Source organism: Lampetra planeri, chromosome 5 (assembly GCF_965212315.1).
Source record: "Lampetra planeri chromosome 5, kcLamPlan1.2.h2, whole genome shotgun sequence".
Lineage (NCBI taxonomy): Eukaryota > Metazoa > Chordata > Hyperoartia > Petromyzontiformes > Petromyzontidae > Lampetra > Lampetra planeri.
In genome coordinates this window covers 6400004-6416610 of record NC_136111.1, presented here as the reverse complement: position 1 = coordinate 6416610, position 16607 = coordinate 6400004, and the positions used below count along the sequence as shown (strand labels likewise).

General features: G+C 46.1%; 1 protein-coding gene across 1 annotated transcript in view; it reads right to left on the bottom strand.

The window, feature by feature from the left end:
- LOC144718745 (forkhead box protein K2-like) overlaps nucleotides 1-12469 on the bottom strand; it is a 58589-nt gene extending 46120 nt beyond the window's left edge. Inside the window, exon 1 of the mRNA XM_078594245.1 lies at nucleotides 11807-12469. Within this exon, the coding sequence (XP_078450371.1) occupies nucleotides 11807-12279 (473 nt within the window). The 5' untranslated portion in view covers nucleotides 12280-12469. The remainder of the gene's footprint in view (nucleotides 1-11806) is intronic.
- Between the last annotated feature and the right edge of the window lie 4138 nt (nucleotides 12470-16607).

Sequence of the window (16607 nt, the reverse complement as noted above, 5' to 3'; positions counted from 1 at the left end):
TTAATTCCATCAAAAACAACGAGAAAAAAACTTCAACACCACTGCAGTTATCCGATCAGGCCAATCTTTCGAGTGCTTCTCCGAAGCGCTAACCACAGATCCCGTTATGCACAGACACCTAACCGATTCCACACAGCGAGTGGCATTCGGCTGGAATTTTATTGTACGAGACGGACCACATTTTTCTCACGTTCTCATAATTCACCGCAGCATTGTGCTCCGCAGACGTGCACTGTACCGTAACGTCGGCAAACGAGGCTAAGTGCTGAGAAAAGAGCGGCGCTTTTGTCGAGCGAAGTGGGCCTCGTTTATCCGAGAGCAGATCGGGTAAATGTCCAGCGCGTCTATAACATTTATAGCGCACGTTACACGTCTAACCCAGTCTCATCGAAAATAATCTCAAAATGTGGGAGTGCTCGGCATGCAGCGCATTTCATACTTTGAGGCAGGGTAATGGCAGCTCTTCATGTTTTATCACGATCATCATCAGCCACAGTCCATCCATCATGGCCCCGCGAATGCCACAATCCATCTCACTGCTGCACATGAAGTGATCTCATCGCTACGATGCTCAACCCCTCCGGCGCATTATTTATTTTGTTTGCTATTTCACTATCAGTCTCAACCATCGATGTGTTCCTCCTGTCCAAGCCCACTTTTTATTTTCTTAACCGTCCATATGACATCTATAATTTACATTTGCTCCCCGATTCACGTGCCCCAATTTGTCTCTCCTTACGGTTCTTGGCATAACCTTCAGCTTTCACTTTGTTAATTATTACAAATTTCTGTCATATAAATCAAAAACGTACTTGGAATACCTTGCCAGAGGCCAGACACGTCACTTGAATTTGTGTATCTCATACATAATAAGGCTCTTGTGGACGGGGACAGGATCACCCATCTCCTGGCTATGATCACGTAACACGTGGAACGTGCTTGCTCTAAAGACCAGTTTTTTTCCCCTGCGGGATTGTCGACTTCTCACCGCTGATGCAGAGCTGCCAACAGCGATTAACGCAGTCCCTTTGAGTAGGGAGACGCTTCGTCTTTCTTTGTTAATGCAATGCGCATGATCGCCAACTCCACATCGTCGGTTTTATGGCCTTTGATTAAAACCAGGTTTTTCAAGTGTCTCGGCCCGTCAGTAATGACTGCACACACACACACACAAATCCATCATATTAAATTTGGTTTCGCATTTAATTTGACTGAATTGCAGCTCTGAGAACGAAAACATTTAATTCAACGAATATTACTCACTACAGCGGGGTCAGTAGGAGAGTCCTGCCCCCTACTGCGTGGTCTAGAGGTCACCTGAAATTATATCGGAGGTAGCTCTGTGATGTCCTCTTTTCTGGGCCATTGTCGAACAAGAAGGGCTGCACTGTCCTGAAAGAGACCTTGATGGATACTCCATATTGTGACAGGACCCCAAGAGCACAATACGGCTAAAATGAGGAAACATTTCAAAAACTTGTCAGATTAAGAGGTGTATCCCATTGCTTCAAAATGGTTGAAAGTTACTATTAACAGCAGAGTGATGCTAATGCGGTGAACAATTTCGCACGGAACAATGTTCTGCTTGCTTGGGAATAAAGTTTCTCTGCCAATGTCAACACACTCCCATTTCACATAAACACAGCAGCTGCACAAGTAGCACTGTGGATGTGAAAAGCCATAATGTCACATGCATGCACAGACATGAATAAGCAGAAGTTGACATTTCAAGATCAACAGCACAGGATTTGGCAATATTACGATTCATGGACTGGATCCATCATGCCCCCAGTATCGATAAACTCAGTTATAGTAGACAGGAAATCAACCCAAATGAGTGGCTGCTGCAATATGAATGTGGGATTTACACTACTGGCTCAGTCAGGGCCCCCAAATGGAGATTTTTACTGCCCTCTGCTAGTTTGAGTAGGGAGATACTTCAAACTAATCTATTTTTTATTTTACCAAGTAAGGGCCACTGAGCTATATCGCTCTCTTTCAGAAGCAACCTGGCAAAATTATCACGTGGAATTTTTTAGCAGCCAAATACTGAAAACGTATGTTTCTTTATCTTGCATACAGGATCACAGAGACAAACTGTTCATTATCCCACAGGAAGTTTTTCTCTCCCGAAGGGAGTCCATCAGTCAGTTGTCCTGGCTGATGTTTTCTTCAAAGAGCAATAATCGAAGTGTCATTCAGATAAAGGAAAGTGACATATTGGAAGACAGTTCGGCGGTGAGAAGGCAAATAACGTACAGCACTCGTCTCTTGTATGCATGTACGTTGAACTTCTTTTGCACCGTACGTAGCCAACCGTGCTAATAGGTGGTGTGGGGGAAGGACACACTAAACACAAAAAGCAGTTCTAAAGAAATTCGTTTCTCTTGTGACAACCTCATCATCCCTAAACAATAAGAGGCATCCAAAGATTCACATTCCCTCCCAAAACATTAAATTGTCACCAATTGCGATGCAATTCAGGGATAGATTGTCTTATTTTCTTACCATCTCAGTAATCTTTCACTGTCATTTTCCGAATCATTTGTACATTTTTATTTTTCCAAATACCTCGTAAATGCGACATGAGAATATAATTTGAATACATAAGCAATAAATTATCACGCACGTGATTGGATGCCTTTGCTGTTAAGTGTACGAATCTATAAATCGCTGAATGGTTACATGCGTTCTAAATGACCTGGGCCAGCTTCAGCCACAAATCGTGCCAGAGTTCCCTCAAATGGCAACAAGCATGTTTGCAAAATGCTGGTTTCCGATTTGGGGGAAGAAATTACCCTGCAATTGCTCATGAATTCCTTTTATATGCAGTAATAACACCCTTCATCCAGGAAAATCCTCCGAGTTGCAAGAGTTGTTTTTTTTTCTAGAGATGTTTGGCCAATCCCACTGAGTGCTTATTTACCTATGTGTGCATGCATGTGTGAATCGTGTGTTCAGGTAAACATCCATTGTTTATGGTTTTGCCAAAGGTGTCAGCTGGTGTGACTTGGATATTAAAAAGGTCACGATGAAATATTTCTTGAATTTTCAACAAGCGGACCAAAAAAAACCCAAACCACAGCAAACAATGGACTCATTGTAAAGGACTTACACTGTAAATTACAACCAATCATTAAGAGCAGTGGATTGAGAAAGAGCCTTAAATTATGGGTATTATAGTACACATACAGCCCTTTTATCAATCCAACGCGGTGTTGGATGAATGCCCTCCTCATGCCATGTGGGTCGCGGGGATAATTTCACCATACTTCACCAGGCTGGTGAGTGCGAGTTGGTAAAAGTGGGTGGTGGGGGGGGGGCTGAGGACAGATTCAGGAATTAACTCACCACTGATGTTTGCTGCAGCCAAGATAGGAACTCGAGTGGGCAGGTTCACACCGGAGTGCACTCGCCACTGTGAAACTGCTCTACCAGCTAACGCCATGTCATGTGCAAATTCAACATGGGTTGAGCTATAAAATAATGTCTTCCTTTTATTGTTCTGCAGTACTTTGCACTTTGTTTAACTTTCCGCTGTTTACACTGTATTCAGACATGCAGCGAGTGAGCAATGGGCAATGCTACGATTTTAGCAGGTCTGCTTTTTTACTCTGGAAGCAATTGTATTAGGAGAGCAAATTGTAATGATTGCCGCAATATTCTTCATTCCCAAGTACAATTTAAACGGCACAGAAAATAACAAGATCAAGTGAAATCTCCGAATTGCTGCGTTCGAAAATGCAGTGACTCGTTAAATTGCAACGGGCTATTGTGTTTTGTAATTTAATCGTTATGCTCAAACTTTCAAAGAGTTAAAATACACGGAGTAAAAACAAGCAAATGCAGATGAATCACCAATTTTTCACTGACATAATGAAACACGTAGAATAAACACAACTAAATGCTGTGCACAAAATTCACGAAAAAACCGTGCTAATTACCAACATAACCGTATAAAAAGAGTGCAAACGGAGTTAATCACCCTCATCGTGACCGATAGTCACATCACAATGGAATTCGGAGCAAAATTTATTCTGGATGGTTATTGAACGGGGAAAACAGTCTGGGAAAAAGGTGCTGTAAGCTTTGGCTATGAGATGGCCACACGATTATTCTTGACATTGCAAAAATGTACTCCTGAATCTGTCTGTATACAGTTTTAAGCGTTATCCCCTTATAAAGTAGTGTTTTTTCTGGGTTTCCCGGTTTCCTCCCGCACATGAAACACTCCGTTAACTGAAATGGCCAAAACATCCTGAAGCAGGACTCATCAAAAATACTGTACAAAACCTAATGAGGTTTTCCTGCATAAAAGGAATTATTAATAATAATAATAATAGAGAAATGTATACTGTATGAAACGTTATATTAATATGATGTCTACCAGGAAAGCGATATAATACATTGACCATGAACACCACTAGATTTTATTTCTTACGCGCGTAATTAATTTCTGCTGGTGGCAGTGTCAAAGGGCCTGAATCACAATTAGGAGGTTATACATTCAAATCCCTGTTGGGAATGAACTTAGCCCAGCATCCCTATAGAGTTGATCAAATCAGTAACCATTCCACTGCAAACAACAGTGGTTGTCTTATGGGCAGACTTGGCCCTGCCATTGGAAGGGAGAATGTCTCTTACTGGCTTACAGCCAACGTAAGGGGTGAGCATAACCCACATTGTTTGGTTATGAATCTAAACTTTTGACTTTTGTCAGTGTGAAAATGTCTTAAACAACAGGAAGGATGCATCTAATCAACATTTTAAATTGATTGAATTCTTTCACTTACAATACAATCTTTAAATTAACTCCGTGCTAACTCGATGTTTTATTTTCAGATATAAATGTTACATGTAATTGTTTCATGTAAAAGCTGCCTGTGCTGGAGATTCTACATTGACCACAATGGCAAAAATAACAAACACTTGATTTGAATCGTGACTCAAAATCATAACAAGTCATCATCATACGCCTACATTGTTAAACGCCTGCATGCCTACGTAATTGCCAAAGTCGTGAATGCGCCCAAGAGTAGTATATCCACCGCAGAGATGGGGTCATGAAGTCAGCTCTTGTGCAGGGGGCCCCGCTTGATAGATTGTTGGTATCGCAAGACTGAGGAGGGATGCCACTGGCTTGGGGAGAGGCTTTCATCCAACAGTAGATTGAGAATGCCTGCTGCTGATAGGACTTAATAGCACTGTAGTTTCCAACAGAGGCAATACCAAAGAGCAATTAACAATCTGCCATGTGAGCTGCAGCATCAGAGGCAGCTGCAGAGACACTGTGGCCGGATCAATGTGGACAGGAGCCAGTCTGTGTTTGCTGTTTGCCCTGCGAAGATGTTTTGGTGAGCTCACCCCAAAACGATAGGCTATGAACACCCAGCAAATGAAGTTCAGAGATTATTTTTTCCGTTGACTTGCAATTAATGCATCTCTCACTTGGTTCTGAAGCACCCAAAAGCCATGTTTTGCTACCATCAGCCATTGTCTATCCACTGCTGGATGAATGTCTCCCCATGCCATCGCCATTCCTCACAGTTCAGTGCTCCTGCTAACCATCTCACTCCTGCACGTGAATTAATCTCATCGTTCCATCTTTGCGGTGCTCTTTTTGAACGCGTTCCAACCTTTGGTTGACATTCTGTGACCAGTCTCTTCTATTAATCATCCCACCTGACGATGTGTTCTGCCCAGGCCCAATTACTCTTCTCGATTGTTTTCATGATGTTTACCGATTGGTGTTTGCTCCCCGAATCAAACCTTCCTTTTCCTGTCTCTCACTGTTACTCCAAGCAAACATCTCTGCATGCTTCTTTGTGCGCTATTGCTGTTCCTAAGTATCCTAAAACTGAGGCAATGACTAAATCCTATACAGACACCACGTTCGTGAAGGTTTTTGTTCATAGGCTGGAAAGCATGTGTAATGACAGGGTGACATCTGTCGGCCTGGAGTGGTAATTACGGTCATGGCTGCATTACATAATGCTTTATTACAAGGGGGGCGTATCTGGGGTAAAGGTGAAAGGCGGAGTCAGTCGAGAAGCTCCGGGAACCAGCCCGAAGGTTCTGGCAAATGGGCGTGGCCAGAGGTGGAGCTTGGCCACGCCAGGGCAGATATCAGGGGGACCGAACCAACAGCACCGAACCTCTGGGTCCTGGCCTCGTCATCTCTTCGTCTCCGACCACGTGGTTGATCTTCTGGAAGACTCTCTTCATCGCCATCGCCATGCTAGTCGGACAGCTAGCGTAGCGAAGCCGGAGATGGGGCTACCTGTTCGGATCATGTATGTGGAGCTGTGTTACACAATGTATTTCCCAGTCTACTCTTAATAAATAAGAAGCCTTCTCGACGTGTTTCGGAAGTCGCTCACTACACATGTAATGATGCAGATACGATTAAAATCTGTTCTTATACTAACGATAACGTGCATGGAATCATGCACATGATAATCAATCGTACATTTTTTACTAAAAAATGGAGCAAACAAAACTGTCTAAAACAGGGGCGGTTTCTTCATTAGGGCGATTGGGCGACGCACCACCAATGTCATTCAACCACAGAGTCACGCTAGCCGTCACTGTGCCTCTGGATATAGTCCAATCAGCGTCATGCTACGTTCTGTGGAGTACCGCCTCTTTTTGGGCGATTTCCCTCCAGCTGAGAATCGCCCCAAGTGGTCCCATAGACTTACATTCAAAGATGTTTTTTTTTCGAACGGGGGCGCTGCAATGCATTCTCCAGAGGTGGGACAAAGTCATTGTTGTGCAAGTCACAAGTAAGTCTCAAGTCTTTGCTCTCGAGTCCCGAGTCAAGTCGAGTCAAAGATGAGGCAAGTCCAAGTCGAGTCTGAAGTCATCAAAATCATGACTCGAGTCTGACTCGAGTCCAAGTCGCATGACTCGAGTCCACACCTCTGAGGTGGGACAAAGTCATTGTTGTGCAAGTCACAAGTAAGTCTCAAGTCTTTGCTCTCGAGTCCCGAGTCAAGTCGAGTCAAAGATGAGGCAAGTGCAAGTCGAGTCTGAAGTCATCAAAATCATGACTCGAGTCTGACTCGAGTCCAAGTCGCATGACTCGAGTCCACACCTCTGGCATTCTCTATGGCTTCCGGAAGGGCTCGCCCTAACGTGCTTACGTCATCATACGTGCTTACGTCATCATACGTAAGCACGTTTCATCCAACAATATAATTTGTCGCCACCTAGTGGAATCTTTAATAAAAGAAACTTGAGTGGTTTGTTTTAATAGTGAGTATAGAAACAAACAAGATGTATTGTAAGAGTCACTTTATTTTTCATTAATATTAAAGAAGTGAAGTTGCCTTTACATGCTTAAGCTGTTAATTTATCCATTGCATGGGTGGACCTTATCCTTATCAATCATCCAGACATTTGCCCCCCCTGAGAGATTTTGCAGGAGCCGCCACTGGTCTAAAACGATACAAAAAAACGATATGATAGAAAGAAGACGGTATAAACGAGACCGACAATAAGTGACTCCAAAAGTGATTCTCAAATCGAATGTCGACCACGCCATTTAATTTATGGGGGCAGGTGAATCATTCTGCGCAGACAAAGGCTTACACAGCCATCAGAAGAGCATCACCACACAAGCCACCCACACCAACCACAGTGAACACATTACTTATTAATTGTGGAAGTAAACTGCATGGGTGTCTTCTTTCGCTTGCACACTGGATTCTGTCATACTCAACGACTCAAAAAAAATTCAAGCATAGAACCATACCTGCTTACTAACCTTCCCGTATTAGTGTTAATAGTTAAATGGAGTACTGTATAGCATTATATAAAGGCTTCATGTAGAGTACGTGCTGTACGATTTGGATTTGTAAAAAGAAAACGTCTAAGCACAGCCGCATCTAACGATATCCCACATGTTATTAAAAAAATTGCATGAACCATTCTCGTACAGACATAGGGAGAATTGTGCTACAATTTCCGTAATAACCACACTTGAAAGGAACGCTGTGAAAATGGCTCTGAACTACCATGTAACGCTTAATCACATTTCACAAACTATTTCACACAGGCATGTGTCAATAAGGTTTCATTTTAGTATCCATTTATTTCGTGCGAGACATGGCCATGAATGTACGTATCTATCTGCATGCTGCGTCTAATGTATACTTTTTGAAATGTAATAAAATAAAAAGTATGAGTGTACCGTACAAAAGGGGGGAATGTGGCTGAATGCATAACTCGAAGGTCCTTTATTGAGAAGTATTCAAATAAAGATAGATATTTTAAAAAACAGCTTTCCTATCATTGCATGACATCATTCGTGCCATTCATGCGCCACGCACTGCCAATTCATTGTTACAAACGATTCGAATAAACTCATCACCGTACCACTCGCTCACTGCAAGGAAACACATTCGTTCATGTGGAAAAGTTGTGTATTAGCCATGGCCCCGACCATAGAAATTTAGAATTTCCACTAATGGCTCAAGGAGGCTGTAAAGGAGTAAGGAACTACTTTCTGAAAAGCAGTGTCTATGAAGTGAATAGTCTCCACTGTGAGCACGTGGAATTTCCACCACTGGTTTGGGACTTCCTACAAAGGGAAGCGCTACCCGGCATGCATTTGCGAATGAGACTAGCTGACTTTTTGACTTGACCTATTTAATTAGCCCTAATCCTAGGATGGTAGAGCAATAGCATGGTTGTAAGCGCACTGTACTATAAACCTAGCGACCTAAGTTTCACTCACTGCCATGGCTAACAGTAGCCGTGATATCTGATCTGGTTCTGGCCCTCACTTTGACCAACTGGCACTGACGAACATGGTGAAGTATGGTCAAAAAAGCCACAATGACTGACAAAGCATGGGGAAGCCTTCCTCCAGAAGTAGATTGACAAAGGGCTTCTAATGATTTTCCCATTTGAGATTAAATTCTTACGATGTGGGTTATACCGTAATTAAATTCAAGCACACTATTTGTTGCTACTGCGGTGTATGTAGCAGCCTCTAATGTTTAATCAACGAATCGAAGAATCATTACACCCAAAATTAGACGCATAAGTGTTCGAATTGCTATTACGATTATGAATGGGTAAATTGATAAAAACATCGTAAGAGGATGGAATGCCATTGTTCAAGTTGACACGTGAAAGAGTGCCTTCAATGAACCTGATACGGTGTTTGCATTCTCAATGTAAGGAGTACTGAGAAGATACATATTGACGACACATTATCAGCGATCATCAGCCATCTAGCTCCTACAACTCGACACAATTTCTGCGCGTCCTCTTGGTGATGATGCCGTTCCTCCTTTGGCTTGCCAACTCTCCAACGAGGTAGTCCCCCCCCCTCCCACCACCACCAGGGCCGTGGCCTGCCCACAAGGCGGACTTCCCCTTCCCGTTCTTACCAGTCAAAGGGCAGCATGCCCTAGTTCTTACTGTAGTGCCACTCTCTACAGCCAGCGAAACCGAAGCCGGTGGGGGGGGGGGTCTGCCCACCACCTCGCACACACGCCGCGCATTGTGCATGGCGAGGAGGCTTGCCTCTCACGTCGAGGAATGAGCCCAAATGACAAACACGTGTGTTTTGCTTCTTTGTGCCGTGCATGTACACGTGTACACATGTACACGCACATCACGTGTCCCCACGGCGCACAGTACACACACGTGCATGTACGGTACACACGTGCATGTACGGTACACACGTGCATGTACAGTAAGGACGTGCATGTACAGTAAGCACGTGGGTGTACAGTAAGCACGTGGGTGTACAATATACACGTGCACGCACAGTACACACGTGCATGTACTGCACACACTTGCATGTACTGTACACACGTGCATGTACTTGTAAACACATGTACGCCGATCTGTATGTATAATGACAACATAGCTCATGGAAAAATGACATCGATTGCAGCCCGGCTAAAAAGCACTTCCAGGATACAGCGGCAGTAATGCACGGATGCGGCTCGGCTAAAGCAGAGAAGGGTACGACTCCTGCAAGGGCAGAGGCGTGGATGGCTGCACAGAGGAAGAGCAAAACAATACTGTACTTCACTCCGGCCAGACGACATGACCGTGACTCTGCAGAGACATACCGGCAGTATAGAATCACCCAGGGGATTTTCTATACCTTTATCATATCTTACACGATCTCATTCCATCTGGTGCCAGCCCAATGCCATTCAACCTCATTCCGGTATAATCTTAGTCCAGATGCCATTTCAGTCAACTCATCGATCTAATCTCCTTTCAGTCCTATCAAATTCCAAGGCTGGTCAAATCCCATCAATTCCATCACAGTATCATGCCACTCCATTTCAGTGCAATGCTGTCATCTCCCCCACACCCCAGCCTCGTGCCATTATTATCTTATGCCATTCCATTACGTTTCATTTGCACGCCATACAATCCCATGCTACTCCACTCTCATCCCATCTCAATTCTATTCCATCACAGGACCATCTAATTTCATTCAACTTTAGCCCACCCATCACCATCACATTCGACCTCAATACTGCCTCATCTCGCACCCCATCCCAACTCCATTCCTTGTCCAACACCACCAGTTCCAGCTACATCCGAACCAAATCCATCCCAAATATAATCCCCTCCAATCCTATTCCCACTCCATGATATGCCATCCCATCGCATCACGTCCACATTACATCCCATCCCACGCCACCCTATTTCATTATTCGTTAACAAAATTTCCATTAAATCCCCAACCCAATTCCATGCAAACCCCACCCCTCACCCAAGGACCCAACCAACTCACCAACTCACCCCTGCTCCAGTCGCCATCTCACTGCAATCCAAATTCATCCCAGTCAAAATAACCTGCCACACCTCACCTCATCTACACAGCGCTACTCATCTCAACCCAGTCCCCACCTCACCGCAACTCGGTCACAATCCCAGTCTACACCTCACCTGAGCCCAACTCAGGTTCAATCCTAGCCTACACTACACCTCACCTCAGCTAACTCACCCTCCAATCCCAGTCCACACCTCACCCTCCAACCAACTCACCCCCCAAATCCCAACCTCCACCTCACCCCTCAACCAACTCACCCCCCAATCCCTGCCTCCACCTCACCCTCCAACCAACTCACCCCAAATCCCCGCCTCCACCTCACCCCTCAACCAACTCACCCCCCAATCGCCGCCTCCACCTCACCCCTCAACCAACTCACCCCAAATCCAAACCTCCACCTCACCCCTCAAAAAACTCACCCCCAATCCCTGCCTACACCTCACCCTTCAACCAACTCACCCCCCAATCCCAACCTCCACCTCACCCTTCAACCAACTCACCCCCAATCCCAACCTCCACCTCACCCCTTAACCAACTCACCCCCAAATCCCTGCCTACACCTCACCCCTCAACCAACTCACCCCCAATCCCAACCTCCACCTCACCCTTCAACAAACTCACCCCCCCAATCCAAACCTCCATCCCACCCTCTAAAAGAATCACCCCCCAATCCCAGCCTCCACCTCACCCCTCAACCAACTCACCCCCCAATTCCCGCCTCCACCTCACCCCTCAACCAACTCACCCCCCAATCCCAGCTTCCACCTCACCCCTCAACCAACTCACCCCCCAAATCCCTGCCTCCACCTCACCCTCTCGCCACCACCAGTCTCAAGCAGAGTCTCCAACTAACCTCGGCCAACCAAGAACCTCACCTCACATAACCTCCCCACCCACCACCACCACGCCACACTTCCCCGGGGTCACCATCACCACCACCACCATCATCACCACCACCACCATCATCATCACCACAACCACCACCCCCCTTACGTGCGCGGCAGCTGCATCGGCGTGGCCCCGCGTCGCTGGAACACCCCGTCCACGAAGACGCCGTTCTTGCCGAGGCACCGCAGCAGGCACGCGGGCCCCTCCAGCAGCAGCTCGAGATGTCGCCGCGAGATGAACGTGGAGTGGCCCATGTCCACGTCCACGTCGCCCTGGCTCGAGTTGCGACCCACCGTCACCCGCCGCTGGCGGACCACGTACGCCAAGTCGCGGGCTTCCAGGCGGGCGAGGGCGGGCGGGGACGTGGACGTGGACGATGTTGACGATGTTGACGACGAGGACGACGAGGAGGAGGACGAAGCGGTGGACGTGGCGGTCGAGTTTGAGGAGGTTAAGGTGGAGGATGAGGAGGTGGAAGAGGCTGAGCTTGAGGCCGGCGTGTCCGGAGCAGAGTACACGGCCATCGTCAAGGCCGCGCCGGGGTCCGCCCGCGTCTCGCTCAGCTTCGTCGCCGCCATCGCCTGCGATGGTGGTGGTGGAAACGTGTCCGGGGGGAGTGGTGCTTAGTATTCTGCTGCTGTTGTTGTTGTTGTTGTCTCGGCTCTTTGTTATTGTTGTTTGCTGCTGCTGCTCGCTGCTGCCGGCGGTGTGCTGCTGGCCCCGTCGCGTGCGTTTGTTTATTTATTTATTTTCGTGTTCGGCTTCTGCAGAGCGGCGGCGGTGTGGGCGGGGCGTGTGGGGGGCGCGGGGCGTGTTGGGGGGCGGGGTGTGTGGGGGGCGGGGCGTGTGGGGGGGCGGGGCGCTTTGGCGAGACCCGGAGCGGATTGTCCGTGCAAACGCGGACTGGATGTGGATGTTTGAGTCCGTGGTCGCTGTCAATCAGAAATACAAATGCAATACTCTTTTTAGTCGTCTAGCATTTATCATAATATAGGGGGGGGGGGGGCGGGGTTTGTTTGAGTGAGATCGCGTAAATATAAATGTGTGTCGTTAAACCCGTCGCCACCACCAAACACAGCCAATTAGTAAGGTTTGTGACATAACAGATAATGCCAATTCGTTACTCGTCCAGCACACCGGTGTGTTGGAGAGCAAATCCACAACATTTACAATCTGAGTATGACGTTTCGCCAGTAATTACAACAAGCATCATCAGGCAGACAGCCAGATTTGTGGAGATATCCTGTGTGTTTACCAACCCTCGGGCACTTGCAGCGTGTAACAGAGCCATCTATAGTTTGAATGGAGAAGATTGGTAAACGTGGGAAGGGTGGACAATGGTGGGTCACGGGCCATGGAACTGAAACAGGACTGAAACAGAGGTCACTCCATTGCAGCAATGAACTGAATATATAAATATAAAAACGGTGCTAAATGGATTTTTAAAAAACACAGAATGTTGCATTTGGGAGGATCGTTGGGCGTACGTATGCGTATTCATGCCGCCACGTTTGGTAAATGGCAGTGACAGGTAAGCCTCAGGGCTGACACCTCTATTCTTACCCAGGCTGGGTGGGACAGTCTTGTCTGTGACCTCTAATTCTGAAGCAGGTTGGAGTCGCGGTGGCTGACGACTGAGACCCCCATTGTAAACTTCGGATCAGGGCTAATATTTCGCCGGGTCTGAACATGTCGGTGACCCAGGAACATTACTGCATCCAGCACACCTCTTGATATGGCTGTGGCTACTTAAGTCAAACAACCACCTACCTACACCAGTCTACCGGTGACAGAGGACATATTCCGAAATTAAGCCCTGCCTACTATCTGTGACTTATCATTATTATCCGGGCTGGAATTGCAGTGGCTGATGAGAAAACCCCATTCTAAGCCTGGGTGATACAGTACTGTCTGTGACCTCTATTTCTGATCCTACTACAATGAGATGCTACATTGATATACTTGGCCAATTCCATTAATGATCGACCGAAAGCAACGTTTGTGTCACTCCATCAGGCTGTTGGCCTTCCAGACCATCGTTTAAATGCGGCAATTTCTAGAATCTTGCAAAATCCGTATCGATGTCGAACATCCTGGATCCAATCTCTAACAGTCGTCAGTTTAACACGTAGGCTTTCCCGACCAATATCCATAATACAGGTTTTATTGGGGGGGATAACATAGTCGTGTTAAGGCAGTCTTCTGAAATGTCCTGTAAAAGTTCGAATCCAGTTCCGTTGATCCTGCGAAATCCACTGCAGGCTTTTGGCTGCAGCCAGTGAACATGTTCGGGCAGCATAGGGCTGGGCGCACGTGGTGGCTGGCGGGGGAGCGACAACACAGCACAGGCGCGCCACGCCGCGCCCATTCGACCCTCACGCCTCCTCCCCCACGTCCATTGTCACCTTGGCACGCATCCGTCCTCTCTATTGCATTTCCTCGCGCATTCTCATCGCGTCCTCCCAGGAGACTCCACAGACCAAGCAAGGGTTCACATGCAAATCGCCCGGAATGGGCCGGATCTCGGAAGCTAAGCCGTTTTAAGCTTCGATAGTGCTGGGCGGAAAATCAGTGTGATGATGGCCGATGGTCGAGACTTAACAACGCAGTGTCAAAGGACGATATACGAACAGGAGTACACCCGCCAAGGAGATGGAACGATGAAATTGTCTCGTGTGCAGATGCTAAATGGAGTGTTACATTGCAGGACCGTGAGAGATGGCGAAGACTTGGGGTGGCCTCCATCCAGCAGTGAGTTGATCACGGCTGATGATGACTTACTAGGAGTGTAACGATGCCCTGAATCATCGATTAAAAACAATTATGAAACTCAAGTGACCCCCTCCAGCCAGTAGAGGCTGTATACATTCACCCTAATGTAAACAACATTTTGAATCGAAGGGCAGCCTTAAATCGTGGCGAATTGAATCCCCGGGGCGAGACATTTGCTTTCACTTCTAGTACCGTGCATTCACTTTCGAACATCCGTCAAACATTTGACATTTGCTTGCCAGTTATACACACCACCCGAATGTACAGAACACGTAAGCATTATGGGTTTTTGTTGTTGTTGTTGCAATATCTAATGTTTATGTTGGTGAATACGCATGGTATGAATGCATATTCAAATAAAAATACAAAGGTGAAGGTGCAGCCCCTGCAATTGCTTGTTCATGCCATGGCTGGCGGAAGGAGGGAGCTCAAGAAAGAGCCACTCCACAGAGAACGTATTTGACGGACTCTTCCAAGCCGGTGAGACCGTCTTTGAAGTCATGTACCCACGCTTTACCCGACCATCACGCGATCTGCAGATGAACGAACATTAAAATGAAAATACAATACAGGACCGTGTGTAACTCTGGCATTTTCTGACAGTTATGGGTTTCATTTGCTATTGTAAGACATGATGGTTGCAATTCTGGAAGCCTGAGTAAACATTGAGCGTGTGTGTGTTACACGTTAATATCGTGCATAGCTTACGGGTTACAGCTTGTCGAATAACTCATAACAGGACACGTAACTATTCAATAAATTCTCTTTATTCGCGATTCCACTGATGAATTACAGTAAACACGTTATTTGGTGAGATGGAACCGCCCTTAGCAGTGGTGCACAAGCACACAAAAAACTAAAACTCAACACACTGGTCACAGACACTCACCACGCTCGCACACCTTTGAATAATCCAGAATTTGTACTATTATCTATCCACTGCTGGATGAAGGCCTCCTCAAGCTGCCACTATCTCTCATGGTCTTGCGACACAACAATCCCGTATAACGTTGGAGGATGTTTCGGATGTCGATCATTTAGTGCTCGCCGAATATGTGATCGGTGGGTAGGTAGCTACATAAATAGTGCCTATCGTAAATGGCCATGACCAAATCGTGTGGCCTATACGGTGGTAATTTATTTGGAATGACAGCTCTAGGCACTCAAATGTCTGAGGTCATGACCGGACACCCGTGATCTTGATGTCATGAATCAAATAAAGAAGGGACGAAAACACTTAGAATCAAGCAATGATGTCATTATGCACCATGTTACATCTCGAAGTGATTCCTTGGGTGCATTCTGAGGTATTTCTTGAAAGCGATGTGTTTTAACACATTGGCCTCTCACGTGATTCACTGGAATAAACTTTTACTTTAATGTTATGTATTAATACTGTTTTCAGATGAAGGCGAACAATGGTTTAATGTTACAAGCATCTTGTTGTCAGTACGCTGTTTGTAGTCAGCGTCTCACGGCTAGAAAACGTTTGCGCATTTATAATTCGTTTCTACAAAGTGAAACCATTTGTGACATTACCCGTTTAACTCAACACAGTACTTGGGAAAACGATGCCAAAGCCTGAATAAAGGCAATTCTAGGCTGCACAGCTCATCACTACTGTCACAGTTCATAGATTCCCTGTTGTAAAAAAAACTGCACGTGCAATGTTTTTGTTTTACACAATAAAATTTAGTTAGGGCTTAATTTGTAACATTGTAATCAACTACACCGTCGCCTTTGATAAATTATGCCGGCAAAATGCTTAAGGAAAATACAAGTTGAACAAAAGTAATACTTCACATGACCTACACGGTGAGGGGAGGCCTTTTCAGCAATGTCCAAAATGTTAGTGTGCCCATCACAATGTACCTGCCACTTACACGAGGAGTGACCGCCCGCCTGTCACACTGCATGTGTTGCTACCGGTCTGTACCACGTGTCACTAGATCACGTGGAACTGGAAACATGATTACTAACTCGAGTGCTATGCCACTGTGCTTCAAGTGCCATACTCGCCAAGCTCTCAGAAACAAAACAAAAATGAGGTAGGCTGCCCAGGCAAAAGATTTGCAGATTGTGCCTTCCTGTAAGAATGTTAAAACCAAATACACTTCAAATATCTAAGGAAATA